The sequence below is a fragment of the Coregonus lavaretus genome (genome assembly GCF_964263955.1).
Source record: "Coregonus lavaretus genome assembly, chromosome: 2".
In the NCBI taxonomy this organism is placed as follows: Eukaryota; Metazoa; Chordata; class Actinopteri; order Salmoniformes; family Salmonidae; genus Coregonus; species Coregonus lavaretus.
This window is the reverse complement of record NC_139989.1, coordinates 46,021,322-46,045,223: the sequence shown is the minus strand read 5'-3', so window position 1 is coordinate 46,045,223 and position 23,902 is coordinate 46,021,322. Positions and strand designations below refer to the sequence as shown.

The 23,902-nt window shown below is 49.8% G+C and overlaps 2 protein-coding genes across 4 annotated transcripts in view; both read right to left on the bottom strand.

Annotated features, from left to right (window-relative positions):
• Positions 1-368: 368 nt before the first annotated feature.
• On the bottom strand, positions 369-3,471 carry LOC311100680 (uncharacterized protein). The gene is made up of 3 exons (XM_084141628.1): positions 2,147-3,471; positions 1,218-1,306; positions 369-857 (listed from the first exon to the last, which is right to left on the bottom strand). The coding sequence occupies exons 1-3, from the start codon at positions 3,276-3,278 to the stop codon at positions 765-767; spliced, it is 1,314 nt and encodes a 437-aa protein (XP_083997754.1). The 5' UTR covers positions 3,279-3,471; the 3' UTR covers positions 369-764.
• A 5,691-nt stretch (positions 3,472-9,162) lies between these two features.
• Positions 9,163-23,902, bottom strand: part of LOC311100696 (uncharacterized protein) — a 45,949-nt gene continuing 31,209 nt past the window's right edge. For all 3 annotated transcript variants that reach the window (XM_084141653.1, XM_084141652.1, XM_084141654.1), the window contains 3 exons: positions 11,134-11,161; positions 10,776-10,859; positions 9,163-10,113 (listed from right to left, as the gene is read on the bottom strand). In XM_084141653.1, coding sequence (XP_083997779.1) covers positions 9,272-10,113; positions 10,776-10,859; positions 11,134-11,161 — 954 coding nt within the window. In that variant the 3' untranslated portion in view covers positions 9,163-9,271. The remainder of the gene's footprint in view (positions 10,114-10,775; positions 10,860-11,133; positions 11,162-23,902) is intronic.

Sequence of the window (23,902 nt, the reverse complement as noted above, 5' to 3'; positions counted from 1 at the left end):
AAACATTTTAAAATGCCAATTACAGTAGGTCCTTGGTAGTTCACTGTCACACATGACTATAACATGAAGGACAGAAACTTTCATGTAGCAAGATAAATTAGACAGAGTTGATTTGAAAATGATATTTAATGTATGCACTTAATTTCCCCTCACTGGATTTTATTAACAAACTGTACAATACTGATAAGCAGAGCCTGATGGGACAAAACTGAGCTATGTACGGACTGAGATATGATTACGGCGAAAGGTTGCTGGTTCTAATCCCCGAGCCGACTAGGTGAAAAATCTGTCGATGTGCCCTTGAGCAAGGCACTTAACCCTAATTGCTCCTGTAAGTCGCTCTGAATAAGAGCGTCTGCTAAATGACTAAAATGTAAAATGTAAATGTAAGTTTATTGAAACATTGATAGTAGTTTTGATTACCTTCACATTTATGCAATCCTTGACAATGACATTTATCTGAATTGTGGATGACGTGTCATTTTGATCGAACACTGAAGAGTAGTTATACCTTTACAAGCAGAGCAATTAAATGAGAGAGGACGTCTTTTGTACATTGTACATTGTAAATATTTGCAATGAAATTGTAATGTTATATACAACACAGATTTCAGTCTTACAAAGCATAGAATGTTCAAGCTAAAACTAATTCAAGTCATTGCCACAATTTGAATGATGCAGTTCTATCATCCTAGTTCCTTAGTGATACATTTGGAATGTTAATGTTATAGAGGGACTGGTATTAGTGACCTCCAGTATCAGTCCTATTCCCGTGGCAGTGGCCCGTTCACCATACCTGCCTCCCAACGCTGCCACAGAGGAGTTTTCTGGCCGCCTGCCTTGTAAACCTTGGGCTCCTGGAAAGATAATGCAGGACACAGGAAATGGATTTAGCTAGTCTGATTAGCAGGTTAGGTTTGCTTAGATTTCAGTCTGAATCTCCATTTAGTCACACACAGTACTTGAATATAACTACATCTCTTGTCAGATGTCAAACATTATAGTGCAGTCATTTATGAAAATAAATGTTGAGGTCAGTTTTGCCAGTGTAAATACACCGCTTCTAAACAGAACCCTTACTGTTACATTGCTAGCAGAGACAGACATACATTATAAATTGCAATCCTTTTGATGATACATCCAGTAAAAGTTTGTGAGTGAACGACATGTTGTGTTCCTGTCACAGGGAGGAAACTTTTAGGAAGGCAGAGCTGTACCTGTGTTAGTCCAGGGTTCTCCCTAGCACTCTTAGGATTGGGAGGAGGCCAGGTCCGATCCAACTTCCCCTTGGATTGTCGGCCATCAACTGCAGAGAGGCAGGATAAGGAATAAGGAAATGGGATAAGGAAATGATTTACAGACTGATATCCATTGCAGTACTATAACTCCTACTGTAATTCCTCCGATGGCTATTCTTTGGAACTAGTTCATTTTATTTGAATCATGCTAGAAGTCAAGGAAATAATATTTTTCTGTCTGTCCCCCCCAGACCTCTAATATCAATGGTCACAGGTCACAGCCATATAGATAATCATCCCCATGCCCACAAGTCATTTATCAATCTAGAATATACACACTCATATGATTCTACATTACATGACAGGAATAAGTTGTGACTGCACTGTCCTCACAGAACCCTAACCCCCTGCTGCCCCCCAAGACATATCTGCTATCTCAAACATGCAGATGCCCAGAACACCCTTGAGCTGAACTTCCTGGCCAGTGGAGTACTAGTGTGGTAACTTTGGTTACATCATCCTACAAAGTCACCCTGTGGCATGTGCTGCTGATTCAGATAAGTGTTCAGCCAGAGTGATCTTGCTCTAACCGCTGGTGACAGGGATGACACTAAGTTGACGACAATACTGTGCCCATAATAACATTATCTGATGCTAATGCAAATAGGCAGACATTAAAGTGCTTGGCTTGGGATGAATGTGTGCTGTGGAATGAATGAGGCTATAACTGGCTTATCCACATGCCCTCAGCTAGGTGTGTTTATCAAACGTTGACGCAACACCATATGATGATGGTACAAACAAATACTTTCTGCTAAAATTCGAACATACTGTATGACTCTCTCCCTCACTTTGCCCCAATTCAAACACAAAGGAATTTTAAGTGTAAACAGGACATATCCACTGACCTGATGCTTTGAAAGAGGAGGTGGATAAGGGAGTGAGTGTGGTAGGTGAGTCTGGGCCGGGGTCCTCTGTGCTGTCTGGCCTGCCCCCACTGACTCCTGTCTCTCCGTACAGACGGCACCTCTGCCTGCGGAGCTCCTCCTCCCTCTCCCTGGCTTCCCGGATGTCCTTCTCCACCTCCGGCTTCATGGCCAGTGAGGGACGCAGCTTAAAGAAGGGGTTCTCCCTGAGGATGTCGGAGCCCTCGTCCTCATCCCCTGGCTGTTCTCCCCTCACCTCATCCGTGGCCTCCTCCTCAGTAAAGACAGTGCCCCCTATAATTAGGCAGTCTAGGCTTCTGCAGAGGCGCTGGGCTCCTCTGTCTTGGTTCGGATAGTGGGCTATGATTGTGTCGTCACTTTCCAGAATAATCACCTTCCGCTCTGCTCCTTTATCCGCCGGTTGGCCCTCTGCACTTGGGTTTTGGCCTGAGCTAGCCTCCTTTTGGCTCTTTAAGTCAAACATCTGGTGGGAGTGGGCTCTTGAGAGAGGGCAGCCTTTGAGAGAGACAAGCTCCATGCTACGCGTCCTCTCCAGCACAGAGGGGTAGACATGACCTCTCATCCCCAGGCTTGCTGTGGTGGGGGGTCTCCTGTGCCTGGTGGGTCCTTCTACATTGCCTTGTTGGAAGGCTTCAAACAGCAGCTTCCTCTCCCTCATCTGGCGTACTGTTCCCTTGCTGTAGACTCCAGGGATCTTCCCCATGTTCACCAGGACCAGCTCCCTCTGGATCTCCTGGCTGATCTCCTTCTGCATCTTCTTCTCTGAGAACTGCCAGTCGGCGCCCTGCCCCGGCCCCACCTTAGAGGACAGTGTCTTAGCCAGCAGGGGAGTCTTCATCAGTGGGATGTCCACCACCTCCTGACCTTCCTGGGTGTTTGACATGCACCTGGACCGCCGCAGGCTCTGCTCCCTCTCAGCAGTTCGCCGGATCTCCCTCTCGATGGGAGTCTCATTCTGGGGTGGGGGAGCCTTGTTGTCAATGGTGGGGGCTGTGGTCATCTGGATCTCGTGTGTGCCGACAGGGGAGAAGTCAGTGGACACCCCACTGTCACTCTGGTCATCGTCACTGCATTCCGTCTCCATCCTGACCATAGGCTGGACACTGAGCTGGGCAGGAGGACTAGACTGGACCTCCTCCGCTTTCTCTCCTCTCACTGTTTGAATATCTTCTTTCTCTGGAATCTCTGTGTCCTCCTCACTTAACGCTGCCTTCTCTTCCACCTCGATAGTGTGAAGCTGTACTCTCTCTCCCTGCTCTCTCTCTTCACCGGTTCCCTCATTCCCTCCTTCCTCTTCTTCTTCTTCCTCCTCCCTCCTACACTCGATTCTCTCTACCTCCTGGTAGCCTGTATCCTGATTGGCTGTCTTCATGGCTACCTGGTGTGAAGGCGGCTCCTGTGGCACCTGTGGTCCGTCCTGTCTCTGTTGCACCAGGTGCAGGCGATGCAGCAGCTGCTCCCCCTGCTGGATGTCTTTAGCTACTGTCAGGCTGCCAGCCTCCTGCTGCTCCTGCTGCTCAGAGGCAGGTGACTGAGGCGAGGGCACTGATACCTGTTCTCTGGATAAGCCTCTTGAAATAGAAAGGTGAGGCTGGGGGCACTGGATGTCACTGCTAGCACTGTCTCTCCTGACCCACTTGTCTTTGGTCATGTCGTAGTCTAGTGATCTACCATCGACCATGTCCTCAACATCACTGTTACTCTCGTCTGTATGTTCCGGCTCCATGATGGTTCCTTCATAGGTTGGATGACTATTGTTGTCAAGGCAGTGCTCTGGCTCAGACACCCATGTCTGTGATGACGGGACAGGATCTGTCTCTTTCAGAATGCTGACTTCCATGTTCGGATGTGGCTGCTCTGGGCTACTGGCACCCACTGCTTTATTTCCGTCTGTTGGTGGTGGCGTGGCAGAGCCAGTTCCTTCAGTCAGCACTGTGATATCCACAGATCCTCCCTTCTTCAGTTCAGTCAGCTGCTCCTCTTCCACTCTTACTGTAGCCTTGTCCACGATTGGAGTGCTGCTAGGCTGCTCAGCATGGACTCCATCTAAGCTCCTGGGATTTTCTTTAGCCTCTGTGACGCTTATGGCCCCACCTGAGACTTTTATATTGGGCTCAATAGTGCTGCCCTCTTCTGGACAAGAGGGGTCTGTGCATGGTGGGGGAAGGATGAAGACATCGTCATCCTCCTCCATCCCATTGGGGTGGCCTGCGGTGACCAAAGGGGGAGGAGGAGGTATGACAGCCTGCCAGGCCTCACAGGGCTTTTCACCAGAAGTCAGGGAGGAGTTGTCTTTGGCCATATCTGTGTCCTCTGCCGGTTTACAGCCAACCTCCATCCAGAGACCGCAATCCTCCTGGGAGACTGGACTCTTAGGAGATCGGGGGCTGACCATGGGCTCTGTTTCCATAGTGATGGGGTATAATTCCGTAACTTGAACTTCACACCTTTTAATATTTAATTTTTCTCCTTTCACTGTCTGGTTTCAGTCTCACAATCTGAAAAATATGTTAAGCTCTAAAATTAAGCATATTATCTGAAAGTAGTAGTGCATTCTGTTCTCTCTCACCTGACATATTTACTAGCTGACACTACAATGGTGATGCAGTTGACCTGAGGAGAGTTCTGCTTACCAGGGGGAAGAGTAATCAGCTTTTCACTGTCTGGCACATCCACTATGTATCTGCTAAGGGACCCCCTCCTTCACAGCCTTCTCCTTCAGAGCCATATCACTTTCAGCCTTTGACTTCACTTTCAGTCTTGACAACATACTCATTTAAACTCCTGCCAATTTTGAAATCTCTATCTGTGAGAACCAGTGAACCACTTTATGAAAATTCATGTTTACTGTATGTCATTTGCATGAATGTCTCCAGACACCATACCTGTTAAAATGACTCCAGATGTTTTACTATGCATAATGGGAAACTGATCAGAACTCATGCCTTGTCATTGAGGTTGTGCAGTTCTGTCTGTCAGCGTGTCTAATTACAAATACTCCCATGTAATCTACAGATGTAGGATCTTTATTTTAAAACAGTTTCCTACAACAGAAATATAATCCTGCAGCAACAGGAAATGTGAATTATTGTGTTGATTATAATTAATGGTCATTTTTGTAGAGGTTGATAAATGTTTTGTTAGGGCAAATCAAGTCTGAAATTTAAAAGTGGAAATGACCAACTTTAGAAGCCTTTTAAAAACTTTAATACAAAGTTTGCATTTCCTGCCGAGCAGGAAAATTCTCAGCAACAAGAGTGATTAAATTAAATTCCTACATCTATAGTCACCTCAGGTGCAGGTGAGATTTAAATGTCTATATTTACCCTCAGGCTTATAGCCATACTCCAGCCCTGGATTATCAACACGCCAGCCGCGCTATGTATGAAGTGATAGCATAGCAACACAACATATTAATGATATTTAATGAGCTTATAGCTTAGTTTCCATCTCCTCCATAAAGGGGAAGTCAGCCAAACATTTCTCAGTGATACAAATACAAGCTCGTCCTTGAAAACCACAACTAATTATACATATTACCTTCTGAAATATCAAATATCCTTAAATCTCAAATATTTAAAGCATTTTTGTGGGAATAAACTGTAGGCTGTATAAATCTATATTAAAGCAAAGCTAGATACTTGTTTCAAAGAGTATGAGTTGTTACTTTGTGATCAATAATTACAGCCATACTGATCAAAACCATTATTATTAGTTTATGAAAACTGAATGGGTTATGGAAATTAAATGTAAATTAATCATATGCATCTGTGAGTGCTATTAATGACAAAACATTGGTAACTAACAGTATAATATCAGAATACGGCAAGGTACTGTAAAATGAATAATAAGAAAGAGACCCACCTGTTTGCAGTGTTGTGGCTGTGTCCAGGCTTCTGTCTGAATGATGCTGCTAGGCTGCTGAGACCCGTGAGAGGTGAGACTGCCTGTCACTCAAACGGCAAAGGGGCTTAAGCTCATTGGCTACAACTCGAATTGCTACAGGGCTGGCCCACGTGGGGAAAATTTGAGGGAAAGTGGCGCAGCACAGCTTCCAAATAGTCTCTCTTTTAAACTAGGGATTTGATGGCTAATTGAGGTAAGACAGTAATTCTGCTCATATATTAAGTATGTATGAACTACACATTGACACATCCAGCCCAAAGCGGGAGGTAAAAAAAAATACTTTGTAGTCGCCAAAGTTCCGGTGCATGTCTTTAATGGTATGTAACCTTAGCTAATTTGCAATACAGAGTCCTATACATGAAAGTCCTGAAAGGAATGTTGGTACTGTTCATCAAAAGGAAAGAAAGAGTCAAACATAAATCGTAAGAATATTAAATATATTTTGTTTTGAAAATCACAAACAAATTCCAGTTTTTTTAACAGACATGGCTAAATCGAAATTCAACTATCAAACACTTACACATACAAATCGCACTGAATAGATGTAATGGCAACCAACCCTTCTTTAACAGATTGTTTTGGTCACTGATGGAATACAGTATCATATTCATAACCAATTTGATTACTGATGAGGACACTAAAAGTAGAGGACACTCTAAAAGTAGAGAACAAAAGGGTTAGTTGCAATTGAAATTGAAATAGGCACATCAGGAACTTCTGAGATTAATATTTAAAAATCTATTTCCAAAAAGAAACAGATCAGTGGTTGTTTCATTCTTCATCTTTGGTGCATTCCTAGAGGACATAATGCTGAGTACTTTTTTCTGGCTGATACAACAAATCCCAAAGGCAGAGGAGGAGTGTGAGATGAGTGCTGCTGGGATTCTGGCAGTAAAACCTAGTTGCATTACTTAACTGTGTCCAGCAGAAGGCAGAAGGGCTTAGTAACAGTCACACTGGAGTCTGTTCACAGAGCTGTTTGAAGAGCGGAGGATTACAGTAAACACTCCATGACACAAGCCATGTGGTACTGTAGTCTCAGAGGATACCAGTGACATTTTAGATGAGGAGCAAAGGCACGGTTCTCTGGAGCACACCCTGTGCATTTTAGACAATGTTGTAGATTTAGGCCAAGCATACAGACATTTTTACATTTACATTTTCGTCATTTAGCAGACGCTCTTATCCAGAGCGACTTACAAATTGTCATCACAGTCGTATTGGCACTGAAAGGTATAGATAGTTAGACATAGAGCTGGTGCTAAACTGTAACATTCTGCTAAGTGACCAATAATGGAGCTGCTATAGAAGGAGAAGGGATGTTATTAGTGCCAGAAGCAGACTCAGTCAAGACAGCCAATAGGCTACAGATGGGGACATGCATGGCCGTTCAATAGTTACATTTGGTGCATTATCCCCCCCCCTTCCCCTGTACTGCTGTTTGGAAGCAGGTTGAGACTAGGTGAGCCATGCATTGAGTCTGGATTTTGAAAACCTTAAGAAATGTTTTGTGAATCCAGACCCTGCAACTTTGGTATTAGGTAAGAGAATGCCACAAGGCTGGCTTGAGCAATGAACGGAAACGATGTGCAACAACTAGACAAACAGAGACACAGCCTGAGAGAAAGTCTGTTTGGGCCATCCAGACAGATCTGGGACCAGGCAACTAGAGACAGATCTGGGACCAGGCTACTAGAGAGAGATCTGGGACACAGACAACACCAGTTAAGACAGTTCTCAGTAGAAACAGAGCAGATGTTCAGGCTAGTGGTCAAAATGGCACCATAATCCCTATTCTAGTGCACTACGTTTGACAAGGGCCCATTGGTGTCAGTGTGCCCCATAGGGTCAAAACTATTGCGCTATAAAGGGGATAGGGTACCATTCAGGAGGTTTAGTCTTTGGACTGTACCGCTGCTGCCAGACTGGTTTGTTCAACTCCACCAGAGCTCTCTGTTTATCTAAAGATAACAGAAAACAGAAAACACACCACTGACTGATGTTACTACACCCTGTTAGCTACTACGGCCATAGTGAGTCAATGCAGTTTTAGCTACAGCCACAGTGAGTCAATGCAGTTTTAGCTACAGCCACAGTGAGTCAATGCAGGTTTAGCAGCTACGGCCACAGTGAGTCAATGCAGGTTGGATGTTTATGACAGTGACATTCTTTAAGACAGTCCCAAATGGCACCCTAATCCCTACATACTACACTCCCTTTGACCAGAGCCCCATGGGTCTATCTGCCTTGGACAAAGGGAGTGCCATTTGGGACTTAGAGTCTGTACATGCCATGATGAGAGACAGATGTTGAGGTGACGTTGTGTCTGTGTGAGGCAAAACTACAGGTGACTATTTTTACACCAATCACAGTCGGAGTCCGTCAGATCAGGCAGAGATAGAATATTAGGGCACTTGTGGTTGAGATGAGATGGTTGATGGTGGTTGGTTCCAGGTAGTGCTGGAGCAGGGCTCTGGTCAGTTGACTGGGGGGTCTCTGATACGAACACTACCATCCTCCATCCCAAAGTACACCCGCTCTCTGTCATCCCCACAAACAGACCTGTCTCTACCACACCTGGTATCATCTTTATAGCTGTATTAACCTCCTTCCAGTTGTGAGTGTGTTCAAACTTCCAGTCCAGAAGGAAGTTACTGTTGTCTGTTACCACCGGACCAGCTTTACTGATGACCATTCATCATGAGTGGCATAGGTTAGAGAAATAGAGGGGGGGACGAGAGAGAGAGAGAGAGAGAGAGAGAGAGAGAGAGAGAGAGAGAGAGAGAGAGAGAGAGAGAGAGAGAGAGAGAGAGAGAGAGAGAGAGAGAGAGAGAGAGAGAGGAGAGAGAGAGAGAGAGAGAGAGAGAGAGAGAGAGAGAGAGAGAGAGAGAGAGAGGAGAGAGAGAGAGAGAGAGAGAGAGAGAGAGAGAGAGAGAGAGAGAGAGGAGAGAGGGAGAGGAGAGAGAGAGAGAGAGAGAGAGAGGAGAGAGAGAGAGAGAGAGAGAGAGAGAGAGAGAGAGAGAGAGAGAGAGAGAGAGATACTGTGTAATTTTACAACCGGACCAGCTTTACTGATGACCATTCATCATGAGGGGCATAGGTTAGAGAAATAGAGGGGGGGACGAGAGAGAGAGAGAGAGAGAGAGATACTGTGTAATTTTTTCGCCAGTGTGTGCAGCATCACATGATAGAGCAGCACTTGGTCTTGTGTTTGAATGCCCTCTTTCCTGTTTCCTCTGCTCTGTAGCGTGGGTTTGGTCTGGGGGGATCATCCTCATGTCCCAGATCCTCAACCTCTTCCTGAGTGTAGCCCAGGATGGCAGGTGGGACAGAGCCTTCCACAAAGTCCACCAATCCACTCATGTCCTCCTCATCATCCTCATGCCCCACAGCCTCAACCTCTTGCTCAGTGTAGCCCAGGAAGGGTTCAGTCTCAGACCCAAGAACCGGAGACTGAAGAACAATCTCCTCCTCACCCGCGTCAGAAATGATCACCCGCTCCACCTTCACCAACTCTCGATCATCCTCATGGCCCAGACCCTCGCTCTCTGCCTTTACCTCAGTGTAGCCCAGGAAGGTCAGTGTGACAGCGTCCTCGACAAGGTCTACCTGACCTACTCCTATCTCCTCATCCATCTCATCATCCCCATGCCCCACAACCTCATCCTCTTCCTCTTTGTAGCCCAGGGTTGTTGGTGTGGCAGGGTCCTCCACATTGTCCACTTCCTCTTCCATCCCACCACCAACCTTTATCTCCTCCTCTGCCTTCTGTTGTGGTACAACTGGGACCTCATCCAGCAGAACTTGCATCCCAACATCGTTGATGACACTGAGGATCTGTCCCAGCTCCTCAACAGAAGGCTGCCCCTCTTCCCCGCCGACGTGGTGGACGCTCTTCCTGCTGTCATTGAACACTGTCTCCCCCAAGGCCCCGGGTGCTCCAGACATGGGCACCACAGACCTGACCTTGGTGACCCCTGTCTTTGAATCCCTCTCCACCTGCACCGCAACCATCCCCAGCACTGCAACACAGAGGAGGGAGAAATTATCCAGGGCAATATAACAGTCAAGTCACTATATTTGGAATCATGGTCAGAGCATGGATTACCTGGGCTACATAAACATAAAATATTAATGTTATATTCTCCCCATACCACTACTCAAATGCTATCAATATAGCCTTTCCCCTAAAGCAAGGCCTACATTACCAGAAGGTGAAGGGCAAGGAGGCACATTTTTGTGGCATATGTCAGAGCCCTCTTTGCTAATGTCAGCCTGCACAACATGAGTAAACAACACAGGGTCAATGTGCAGCCTCACAGTGTACAACCCAGTACACTTTCCACTCTCCATAGCCCCCAGCATGCATCAGAAATGTACCAAAAGAAACAAAGTGGGCTAAATATAACTATCGCCTGCATTCTGCTCCAGCCCTTCACCCCAGCCAGCCACATCGTTAAGCCTTACCCTGGAGGCAAAACCCAGCCACAGGAACAGGAAGTCAAGGTCCCTCCACTCAGTAAATACACACATATTGAGAAAAATATGGAGAGAAATATGGTTTCCCTCATAGCGAAGGTATGTATAGATTTTCACTATGACTGGGCCTGTCCCAAATCAATGGTGTGGATGATGATGATGAGCACTATCACATTTCTGTGGTGGAATCCTCTCCGTACAGTACCTGATCGACGTTCCAGTCCATTCTCACGGAGAACCCTCTCCATTATTGGCCCAGGGATCTGACTCCCAGCAGCTTTGATGATGTCTAAAGGATAAAGATACAGTGAGCTAATACAAAACCATTGTACTGCATCTTTCCATATACAAAGGCTAATGTGCTGTGCGACAATCATGCGTTTGAGTTATATCATACAAATGATAAAACAATCACAGCTGTGGCTTCATTCTGTCACACTGATTACATTAGTGTCAGTCAGAAAGAGATGAAAGAACAGTCACATGCAGGATGATCTAAGAGAAAGTGAGAATGAAAGAGATATCCAGGCCTAGGGATAAAGGACCATGTAGGTGAAGCTTACCTTGTATCCCACCCTCTTCAATGTCAGCCTATGGGGAAACAGAGGAGACCATTTTAAGTGGAACCCCAGGTCCAATCGGTCCTACAGTCACTGTCTCCCCCAAACACTTTACTCTTCATCCCTGATCTCTCCCAGGCCCGGCGCACTGCCATAAATATGTTACAGTAATCATTAGAGAAGCGTTAGAGATGAATACCACACTGACTGTCCTTACCAAGTGTGAGCTAAATATGGACCATACATGAACCTGAATGTAAAAGTTCACGTAATGGACCAATATATTATATACACTAAGTGTACAAAACATTAGGAACACCTGCTTTTTCCATGACAGACTGACTAGGTGAATCCAGATGAAAGCTATGATCCCTTATTGATGTCACCTTTTCTAAATAAGCCATGGATGGAGATAGGGATTTGGACATGTGGTTTTACTTAATTGTCCATACTGGACAATGATTATAACGGCAATTTTGATCCAACCATAAATTCATACATTGTGCCTCTGGCCTGAAAGGATGGAAGTTCAATATGTAGCTAGATGTACAGCGGCTTGGGAAAGTATTCACCCCCCTTGGCATTTTTCCTATTTTGTTGCCTTACAACCTGGAATTTAAATGGATTTTTTGGGGGTTTGTATCATTTGATTTACACAACATGCCCACCACTTTGAAGATGCAAAATATTTTTTTATTGTGAAACAAACAAGAAATAAGACAAAAAAACAGAAAACTTGAGCGTGCATAACTATTCACCCCCCCCAAGTCAATACATTGTAGAGCCACCTTTTGCAGCAATTACAGCTGCAAGTCTATTGGGGTATGTCTCTATAAGCTTGGCACATCTAGCCACTGGGATTTTTGCCCATTCTTCAAGGCAAAACTGCTCCAACTCCTTCAAGTTGGATGGGTTCCGCTGGTGTACAGCAATCTTTAAATCATACCACAGATTCTCAATTGGATTGTAGTCTGGGCTAGGCCATTCCAAGACATTTAAATGTTTCCCCTTAAACCACTCAAGTGTTGCTTTAGAAGTATGCTTAGGGTCATTGTCCTGCTGGAAGGTGAACCTCTGTCCCAGTCTTAAATCTCTGGAAGACTGAAATAGGTTTCCCTCAAGAATTTCCCTGTATTTAGCGCCATCCATCATTCCTTCAATTCCGACCAGTTTTCCAGTCCCTGCCGATGAAAAACATCCCCACAGCATGATGCTGCCACCACCAATTTTAGTCTCATCTGACCAGAGTACCTTCTTCCATATGTTTGGGGAGTCTACCACATGCCTTGTTTGCTTATTTTTTTCTTTAAGCAATGGCTTTTTTTCTGGCCACTCTTTCGTAAAGCCCAGGTCTGTGGAGTATACGGCTTAAAGTGGTCCTATGGACAGATACTCCAATCTCCGCTGTGGAGCTTTGCAGCTCCTTCAGGGTTATCTTTGGTCTCTTTGTTGCCTCTCTGATTAATGCCCTCCTTGCCTGGTCCATGAGTTTTGGTGGGTGGCCCTCTCTTGGCAGGTTTGTTGTGATGCCATATTCTTTCCATTTTTTTATAATGGATTTAATGGTGCTCCGTGGGATGTTCAAAGTTCCGGATATTTTTTTATAACCCAACACTGATCTGTACTTCTCCACAACTTTGTCCCTGACCTGTTTGGAGAGCTCCTTGGTCTTCATGGTGCCGCTTGCTTGGTGGTGCCCCTTGCTTAGTGGTGTTGCAGACTCTGGGGCTTTTCAGAACAGGTGTATATATACTGAGATCATGTGACACTTAGATTGCACACAGGTGGACTTTATTTAACTAATTATGTGACTTCTGAAGGTAATAGGTTGCACCAGATCTTATTTAGGGGCTTCATAGCAAAGGGGGTGAATACATATGCACGTACCACTTTTCCGTTATTAATGTTTTAGACTTTTTTGAAACAAGTTATTTTTTTCATTTCACCCTACACATTTTGACTATTTTGTGTATGTCCATTACATGAAATCCAAATAAAAATCAATTTAAATTACAGGTTGTAATGCAACATAATAGCAAAAACGCCAAGGGGGATGAATACTTTTGCAAGGCACTGTAGTAGACTAACGTTAACTAGCTGGCACATCATTGCCTATGAAAGGAAGTTGGCTAGCGAGCAAACATTTTAGCCAGGTAGCCTAGGACAACAAAAACTAAAAGTGTGTACTGTATGACAAGTCGTAGACTGTTTCTGCAACATGAAAGAGAGGAGAATTGCGTTTCTCTACAAGTAGGGCGAGTCAACATGTTTTTTTTCCACTTATGCACACACACACACACACACATCAGTACCATGGGCAGCCACATCATGTTTAGCGTACATTGATTGAACTAAATTGTTTTTGGTATCTTTTAGTTGTTACTGTATTAGACTAAGCATAGGTGATTTGATGTTGAAATGTTGAAGTTGAAATGGTACTGGAATAGTGGAGGCAGCTCCTGTTTTATTTGCGACTTGCAGTAACACTCCGGTGTTCTAAATCAACAGTTGTTTAGTAGTCCGAAAATGTCGGAAACATTAACTTGCTTGACCATGCTGTAAGTCATGTAACTGTTTGTTACATGCAATATGCTTTGTGGACTCCACCGGACAGATGTTGCTCTCCGGTTTTGTGATGAAACAAAGGTGTGATTGAATTTATTCTGCCACTGTGTCTTCTTATTGTCTCGGCCTTAGGCATATATTGTCACGAATTCCGCCGAGACTGCTCCTCCTCCTTGTTCGGGCAGGCTTCGGCGTTCGTTGTCCCCGGAGTACTAGCTGCTACCGCTTGATGTTCTCTATGTTTGTTTGGTTTTGTCTTGTTGGTGCACCTGTTTCGTCTTATGTATTGATTATGTCACCTATAAGTTTCCTTTAGTTTTGTTTGCAGTTGTGTGTGATTGTCCGCCTGTCCGTTGGTGTCCCTGTACGTTCTTATTGTGGAACGAGTATTTTACGCACTGTGTTGCTGTCACGGTTTCGGCCGAGGCTGCCTCTCTTCCTTGCTCGGGCAGGCTTCGGCGTTCATCGTCTCCGGAATACTAGCTGCCACCGTTGTATGTTTCTATGTTCGTTTGGTTTTGTCTGGATTATGTACACCTGTTGTCGTTTAGCGTCATTAGTGTCCTATAAGTTCTCGTTGTGTTTGTCAGGTGTTGTGTGTGATTGTTTTCGCTGTCGTGTTGGTGCGCTACTATTTACAGTGCGCTATTGTAGCTTGCCTCCTTTGTGTAGGAGAGTATTTTTCGCACATGTTTAGTGCGCCCTTTTGTTTACGCCTGTGTGCGCATTCTCTCGCCTCCGGGCTGTTGGATCGTGTTTTGAGTGTGCATTACTAAAGTCTTTTGGACTTATCTTCTGCGTCCTGCGCCTGATTCCCACACCACACCCACCTACAGCACCCGCTGACAGAATCACACACCATTCAGAATGGAATCAGCAGGAGCCGCAGCAGCACAGGAGACTTTGGAGGATCGGGTCCGGGAGCAGAATGACCAGATCCTTCGGATCGGGACCGCCCTGCAGGATGTTATTAACACACTTCAACGCTGGGAGACCCGAGGGACACCCCCAACTCCACCTCCCCTGCCATCACCATCAGCCAGTCAGCCCATTCCCGCTCCGGAACCCAGGGGAATTCGACTCTCGCTCCCGAGGGCCTACGATGGGACCGCTGCCGGGTGTCAGGGCTTCCTTCTCCAGGTGGAGCTATACCTGGCCACCGTGCACCCGGCGCCCTCGGGACACGAGAGCGTGTCCGCCCTCATCTCCTGCCTTACCGGCAAGGCGTTGGAATGGGCCAACGCCGAGTGGAGGAGGATAGACGCTACCACCATCACATACGCTGAGTTCTCCCGCCGCTTCAGGGCGGTGTTTGACCATCCACCGGAGGGGAAAGCGGCTGGGGAGCGTCTGTTCTGCCTCCGGCAGGGGAGGAGGAGCGCCCAGGAGTTCGCGTTAGAATTCCGTACTCTAGCGGCGGATGCAGGGTGGAATGAGCGGGCCCTCATCGATCACTACCGCTGTAGTCTACGAGAGGACGTCCATCGGGAGCTGGCCTGTAGGGACACCAGTCTCTCTTTCGACCAGTTAGTCGACATGTCCATCAGGCTGGACACCCTGCTGGCTACCCGCGGACGTTCCGAGGGGGGTCCGTCCATTTCACCCTCCAGCGCCTCCGAGCCGAGCCCTATGGAGCTTGGGGGCGCTGGCGCTAGAGAGAGGAGGGGTCGGAGTACGAGGGGGCCCGTCTCCTGCACCAACTGTGGCCGTGGAGGACACACCGCGGCTAGGTGCTGGGGATGGCCTCCTAGGGGAGAAGACGACAGGCCCCGCACTGGGGAGTCCTTCCAGGTGAGTAGGCGCCCCACTCACCCAGAGCTCTCTGTTGCGCACTTCTGTATACCTGTGCATTTTCCACAGGTAGCACCTCATTCCCAGCATAAGGCGCTGGTAGATTCAGGCACGGCTGGGAATTTTGTTGATAGGACATTTTGTTTAGAATTAGGGATTCCCCTTCTTCCTGTTGACGTCCCATTCCCCGTTCATGCCCTAGATAGCCGTCCGTTGGGATCGGGCTTGATCAGGGAGGTCACGGCGCCACTTAGGATGTGTGCGCAGGGGGGTCATAAGGAGATGATCCAGCTATTTCTGATCGACTCGCCTGCGTATCCGGTGGTGCTGGGCATGCCCTGGTTGAGTATCCATAACCCGTCTATTTCGTGGCAGGAGAGGGCTCTGATGGAGTGGTCTGCCCAGTGTGTGGGTCGATGTTTAGGCGTTTCCGTAGGGGCTACCTCGGTGGAGAGTCCAAACCAGGTGCCCGCATTGCACGTTCCCCCTGAGTATGAGGATTTGGCTATTGTGTTCAGTAAGTCGAGGGCGACGCAGTTGCCTCCCCATAGGCAGGGAGATTGTGCGATAGACCTCCAGGCAGGAGCTGCGCTCCCACGGAGCCATGTGTATCCTCTGTCTCAGGAGGAGAAGAGAGCTATGGAGACTTACATAGACGAATCTCTGAGACAAGGATACATACGGCCATCCACTTCCCCTGCGTCCTCGAGTTTCTTTTTTGTGAAGAAAAAGGATGGAGGGTTACGCCCGTGCATTGATTACCGTAGTCTCAATCAGATCACGGTGAAGTACAGTTATCCACTTCCTCTGATTGCGACCATGACGGAGTCATTGCACGGGGCGCGTTTTTTCACTAAATTAGATCTCAGGAGCGCGTACAACTTGGTGCGCATTAGGGAGGGCGATGAATGGAAGACAGCCTTTAGTACCACCTCGGGCCATTACGAGTATCTTGTCATGCCATACGGGTTGATGAACGCTCCTTCAGTTTTCCAATCATTCGTGGATGAGATCTTCAGGGACATGCAGGGGCAGGGGGTGGTCGTGTACATAGATGACATTCTCGTGTACTCGTCTACCCGAGTCGAGCATGTGGCTCTGGTGCGCCGAGTGTTGAGGAGGCTGTTGGAGCACGACCTGTATGTCAAGGCAGAGAAGTGTCTGTTTTTCCAGTAGTCGATCTCCTTTTTGGGTTATCAGTTGTCTGCGTCAGGGGTGAAGATGGAGGTTGACCAGGTGTCAGCCGTGCGTAATTGGCAAACGCCAACCACTGTGAAGGAGGTGCAGCAGTTTTTGGGGTTTGCGAATTACTACCGGAGGTTTATCCGGGGTTTTGGACAGGTGGCAGCTCCCATAACGTCTCTTTTGAAGGGGGGTCCGGTGCGTTTGCAGTGGTCTGCCGAGGCGGACAGGGCTTTTGGGAGGCTGAAGGACCTGTTTACCTCGGCTCCGGTGCTGGCGCATCCGGATCCCTCTTTACAATTTCAGGTAGAGGTGGACGCGTCAGAGGCCGGTATAGGAGCCGTGCTTTCGCAACGGTCCGGCACGCCACCTAAACTCCGCCCCTGTGCTTTTTATTCCAAAAAGCTCAGTCCGGCGGAGCGAAATTATGACGTAGGGGACAGGGAGCTGTTAGCCGTGGTACAGGCCCTAAAGGTGTGGAGGCACTGGCTTGAGGGGGCTCAACACCCTTTCCTCATTTTGACTGACCACCGTAACCTGGAGTACATCCGGGCAGCTAGGAGACTGAACCCTCGCCAGGCGCGGTGGAATATGTTTTTGACCCGGTTCGTATTTAAGATCACGTACATCCCTGGGTCACAGAACGGTAAGGCAGACGCACTGTCTCGGCGGTATGACACGGAGGAGAGGTCCGTGGAGCCCACTCCCATACTGCCGGAGTCTTGTCTGGTGGCACCGGTAGTGTGGGAGGTCGATGCTGAACTCGAGCGGGCGTTGCGCACCGACCCTAGTCCTCCTCAATGCCCGGAGGGTCGGACGTACGTTCCGCTCGAGGTTCGGGATCGATTGATCTATTGGGCTCACACGTCACCCTCCTCTGGACATCCTGGTATAGGCCGGACAGTGCACTGCCTTAGTGCTAAGTACTGGTGGCCCACGTTGGCGAGGGATGTGAGGGTTTATGTCTCCTCCTGCTCGGTGTGCGCCCAGTGTAAGGCGCCTAGACATCTGCCTAGGGGTAAGTTACTACCCCTGCCCGTTCCACAACGACCATGGTCTCACCTCTCGGTGGACTTCATCACTGACCTTCCTCCCTCACAGGGGAATACTACTATACTGGTCGTTGTGGACCGGTTCTCTAAGGCCTGTCGTTTGCTCCCTATGCCGGGCCTTCCTACTGCCCTACAGACCGCCAAAGCTCTATTCACCCATGTTTTCCGGCACTACGGGGTACCCGAGGATATTGTGTCTGATCGAGGTCCCCAATTCACCTCCAGAGTCTGGAGAGCCTTTATGGAGCGGTTGGGGGTCTCGGTGAGCCTCACCTCGGGTTACCATCCGGAGAGTAATGGGCAGGTGGAACGTGTGAACCAGGATGTGGGTAGGTTTCTTAGATCATACTGCCAGGACCGGCCGTAGGAGTGGGCACGGTACGTTCCCTGGGCAGAAATGGCCCAGAATTCCCTACGCCATTCCTCCACTAACCTAACCCCTTTCCAATGTGTGTTAGGTTACCAGCCGGTTCTGGCACCTTGGCAGCAGAGCCAGATCGAGGCTCCTGCGGTGGATGAGTGGGTGCGGCGCTCGGAGGAGACGTGGAACGCTGCACACGTCCACCTGCAGCGGGCCCTCCGTCGTCAAAAGGCGAGCGCCGATCTCCACCGCAGTGAGGGACCGGTGTACGCACCTGGTGATCGAGTCTGGCTCTCTACCAGAAACCTGCCCCTCCGCCTGCCCTGTCGGAAACTGGGTCGGCGGTTTGTGGGGCCGTTTAAAGTCCTGAGAAGATTGAACGAGGTGTGTTACAGATTACAACTACCTATTGAGTATAAAAGTATTAACCCCTCGTTCCATGTGTCTCTTCTCAGGCCGGTGGTAGCTGGCCCACTCCAGGAAAATGAGATCAAGGAGACTCCTCCGCCCCCATTGGACATCGAGGGGGCACCGGCGTACTCCGTGCGGTCCATCTTGGATTCGAGACGTCGGATGGGGGGTCTCCAATATCTGGTGGAGTGGGAGGGGTACGGCCCGGAGGAACGGTGCTGGGTGCCGAGGAGAGACATTTTGGACCCGTCTCTCCTGACGGAATTCCACCGTAGTCACCCGACGCGCCCTGCTCCGCGTCCTCCTGGTCGTCCCCGAGGCCGGAGTCGGCGCACGTCTGGAGCCGCGCGTCAAGGGGGGGGTACTGTCACGGTTTCGGCCGAGGCTGCCTCTCTTCCTTGCTCGGGCAGGCTTCGGCGTTCGTCGTCTCCGGAATACTAGCTGCCACCGTTGTATGTTTCTATGTTCGTTTGGTTTTGTCTGGATTATGTACACCTGTTGTCGTTTAGCGTCATTAGTGTCCTATAAGTTCTCGTTGTGTTTGTCAGGTGTTGTGTGTGATTGTTTTCGCTGTCGTGTTGGTGCGCTACTATTTACAGTGCGCTATTGTAGCTTGCCTCCTTTGTGTAGGAGAGTATTTTTCGCACATGTTTAGTGCGCCCTTTTGTTTACGCCTGTGTGCGCATTTTCTCGCCTCCGGGCTGTTGGATCGTGTTTTGAGTGTGCATTACTAAAGTCTTTTGGACTTATCTTCTGCGTCCTGCGCCTGATTCCCACACCACACCCACCTACAGCACCCGCTGACAGTTGCGTAATCGTTTTGCCTCCTGTGTTTTCGAGGCCGTTTGATTTTGTTCTCTATTCAGTCTGAGTAAAGTCGTTTTGACTGAGCCTCTGTGTCCTGCGCCTGACTCCTACACCGCATCCACATCAGCTATTGTGACAGAATCACACACCAATACCATGGAGTCAGCAGGAGCAGCGGCGGCGACCGAGTCGCTGGAGGATCGGGTCAGCTGCCAGGAGGCCAGGATCCAGCAACTCGGCTCCGCCATGCAAGAGGTGATGAACACCCTGCGCCGATGGGAAAGAGGAGGCGTGCCCACACCTCCTCCTACCTTACCACCACCATCGGCCAGCCCCACCAGACCAGCTACGGAGTCCAGTGGGATTCGGCTCTCGCTCCCGAGGGCGTATGATAGCACCGCAGCCGGGTGTCAGGGGTTCCTCCTTCAGGTGGAACTCTACCTGGCCACCATACACCCGGCGCCCTCGGGATACGAGAGCGTTTCCGCCCTCATCTCCTGTCTCTCCGGCAAGGCGTTGGAGTGGGCCAACGCCGAATGGAGGGGAATAGACGCCGCCACCATCAGCTACGCAGAGTTCTCCCACCGCTTCAGGGCTGTGTTCGATCACCCTCCTGAGGGTAAAGCGGCGGGGGAGCGTCTGTTCCACCTCCGACAGGGGAAGAGGAGCGCACAGGAGTTCGCCCTGGATTTCCGGACTCTAGCGGCGGATGCGCGGTGGAATGAGAGGGCCCTCATCGATCACTATCGGTGTAGCCTACGTGAGGACGTTCGACGAGAGCTGGCCTGCAGGGACACCACTCTATCCTTCGACCAGCTGGTGGACATGTCCATCCGTCTGGATACCCTGCTGGCCACCCGCGGACGTCCCGAGTTGGGGCCGTCCATTCCATCCCCCAGCATCTCCGAGCCTAGCCCTATGGAGCTCGGGGGTGCTGGCGCTAGAGAGAGGAGGAGAGAGAGCCCGAGGGGGGCCGTCCCCTGCACCAACTGTGGCCGTGGAGGACACACTGCGGCTAGGTGCTGGGGAGGGGGTCGGGGCAACAGGTCACGCACTGGAGAGTCATTCCAGGTGAGTAGGCGCCCCACTCACCCAGAGCTCTCTGTTGTTCACTTGTGTATACCTGTGGTATTTCCTCAGGTTGCATCTCATTCCCAGCATAAGGCGCTAGTCGATTCAGGCGCAGCTGGGAACTTTATTGATCGGAAATGTTGTATTAAGTTAGGGATTCCCCTCCTGCCCGTTGATGCACCCTTCCCTGTCCATGCCCTAGATAGCCGCCCGTTGGGATCTGGGTTGATTAGGGAGGTCACAGCGCCACTAAAGATGAAGACGCAGGGGGGTCATGAGGAGATCATTCAGTTGTACCTGATCGACTCTCCTGCGTATCCCGTGGTGCTGGGGCTTCCTTGGTTAATCACCCATGACCCCACCATTTCGTGGCAACAGAGGGCTCTCAAGGAGTGGTCTGACCAGTGTGTTGGGCGATGTTTAGGTGTTTCCGTTGGGGCGACCACGGTGGAGAGTCCGAACCAAGTGCCCGCAATGCACATTCCCCCTGAGTATGAGGATTTGGCACTCGTGTTCAGCAAGACGAGGGCGACGCGATTGCCACATCATAGACGGGGAGATTGTGCGATAAATCTCCAGACAGGTGCGGCACTCCCGCGGAGCCATGTGTATCCTCTGTCTCAAGAGGAGACGGCGGCTATGGAGACATACATAGCTGGGTCCCTGAGACAAGGATACATACGGTCCTCCACTTCCCCTGCGTCCTCGAGTTTCTTTTTTGTGAAGAAGAAGGATGGAGGGTTGCGCCCGTGTATTGATTACCGTAGTCTCAATCAGATCACTGTTAAATACAGTTACCCTCTTCCTCTGATTGCGACTATGACTGAATCATTACGCGGAGCGCGTTTCTTCACAAAACTGGACCTCAGGAGCGCCTACAACTTGGTGCGCATTAGGGAGGGAGCTGAATGGAAGACAGCATTTAGTACCACCTCGGGTCATTATGAGTATCTCGTCATGCCATACGGGTTAATGAATGCTCCTTCGGTCTTCCAATCCTTTGTGGACGAGATCTTCCAGGACCTGCATGGGCAGGGTGTGGTAGTGTACATTGACGACATCTTAGTGTACTCTTCTACACGAGCCGAGCATGTAGCCCTGGTGCGCCGAGTGTTGGGTAGGCTGTTGGAGCATGACTTGTACGTCAAGGCAGAGAAATTTCTGTTTTTCCAGGAGTCCATCTCCTTCTTGGGTCATCGGTTGTCCGCGTCAGGGGTGAAGATGGAGGTTGACCGCGTGTCAGCCGTGCATAATTGGCAGACTCCAACCACCGTTAAAGAGGTGCAGCGGTTTTGGGGTTTTGCTAATTACTACCGGAGGTTTATCCGGGGTTTTGGACAGGTAGAAGCTCCCATCACTTCCCTGTTGAAGGGGGGCCCGGTGCGTTTGCAGTGGTCGGCTGAAGCGGACAGGGCGTTTGGTAAACTGAAGGACCTGTTCACTTCGGCTCCGGTGCTGGCGCATCCGGACCCCGCTTTACCGTTCCAGGTAGAGGTGGACGCGTCAGAGGCCGGTATTGGGGCAGTGCTGTCGCAACGCTCAGGCACGCCTCCTAAGCTCCGTCCCTGCGCTTTTTATTCTAAGAAGCTCAGCCCGGCGGAACGGAATTATGACGTAGGGGACAGGGAGCTGTTAGCCGTGGTTCAAGCTCTAAAGGTGTGGAGGCATTGGCTTGAGGGGGCTCAACACCCTTTTCTCATTCTGACTGATCACCGTAACCTGGAGTACATCCGGGCAGCTAGGAGATTGAACCCTCGTCAGGCTAGGTGGAACATGTTTCTGACCCGGTTCGTGTTTAAGATAACCTACATCCCAGGGTCCCAGAACGGTAAGGCAGACGCCCTGTCCAGGCGGTATGACACAGAGGAGAGGTCCATTGAGCCCACTCCCATACTGCCGGAGTCTTGTCTGGTGACACCGGTGGTATGGGAGGTCGATGCGGAAATTGAGCGGGCGTTACGCACCGACCCTACTCCCCCAGAGTGTCCAGTGGGTCGGACGTACGTGCCGCTCGAGGTCCACGATCGTCTAATTTATTGGGCTCATACGTCACCCTCCTCTGGACATCCGGGTATTGGCCGGACAGTGCACTGCCTTAGTGTTAAGTACTGGTGGCCAACATTGGCTAGGGACGTGAGGGTTTATGTCTCCTCCTGCTCGGTGTGCGCACAGTGTAAGGCGCCTAGACACCTGCCCAGGGGGAAGTTACAACCCCTGCCCGTTCCACAACGGCCGTGGTCTCACCTCTCGGTGGACTTTGTAACGGACCTTCCCCCCTCTCAGGGGAATACCACTATTCTGGTCGTTGTGGATCGGTTCTCTAAGGCCTGTCGTCTCATCCCAATGCCGGGTCTCCCTACTGCCCTACAGACTGCTGAGGCTTTGTTTACCCACGTCTTCCGGCACTACGGGGTTCCCGAGGATATAGTGTCTGATCGGGGTCCCCAATTCACCTCTAGAGTCTGGAGGGCGTTCATGGAACGTTTGGGGGTCTCGGTTTGCCTTACCTCGGGGTTCCACCCTGAGAGTAATGGGCAGGTGGAGAGAGTGAACCAGGATGTGGGTAGGTTTCTGAGATCATATTGCCAGGGCCGGCAGGAGGAGTGGTCGGGGTATATCCCCTGGGCAGAGATGGCTCAGAACTCTCTTCGCCACTCCTCTACTAACCTGACCCCTTTCCAGTGTGTGTTAGGGTATCAGCCGGTTCTGGCACCATGGCATCAGAGCCAGATCGAGGCTCCTGCGGTGGATGAGTGGTTTCGGCGCTCGGAGGAGACGTGGAACGCTGCACACGTCCATCTGCAGCGGGCCATCCGTCGGCAGAAGGCGAGCGCCGATCTCCACCGCAGTGAGGGTCCAGTATACGCACTTGGAGATCGAGTCTGGCTCTCGACTCGAAACCTGCCCCTTCGCCTGCCCTGCCGGAAGCTGGGTCGGCGGTTTGTGGGGCCATTTAAAGTCCCGAGGAGACTGAACGAGGTATGCTACAAGTTACAACTGCCTAATGATTATCACATTAACCCCTCGTTCCATGTGTCTCTCCTCAGGCCGGTGGTAGCTGGTCCACTCCAGGACAGTGAGATAAGAGAGACTCCCCCGCCCCCACTGGACATCGAGGGGGCTCCGGCGTACTCAGTCCGGTCCATCGTGGATTCGAGACGTCGGATGGGGGGTCTACAATATCTCGTGGAGTGGGAGGGGTATGGTCCGGAGGAACGGTGCTGGGTGCCTAGGAGGGACGTTTTAGATCCATCCCTCCTGACTGAGTTCCACCGTAGTCATCCTACGCGCCCTGCTCCACGTCCTCCTGGCCGTCCCCGAGGCCGGGGTCAGCGCACGGCTGGAGCCGCGCGTCAAAGGGGGGGTACTGTCACGAATTCCGCCAAGACTGCTCCTCCTCCTTGTTCGGGCAGGCTTCGGCGTTCGTCATCCCCGGAGTACTAGCTGCTACCGCTTGATGTTCTCTATGTTTGTTTGGTTTTGTCTTGTTGGTGCACCTGTTTCGTCTTATGTATTGATTATGTCACCTATA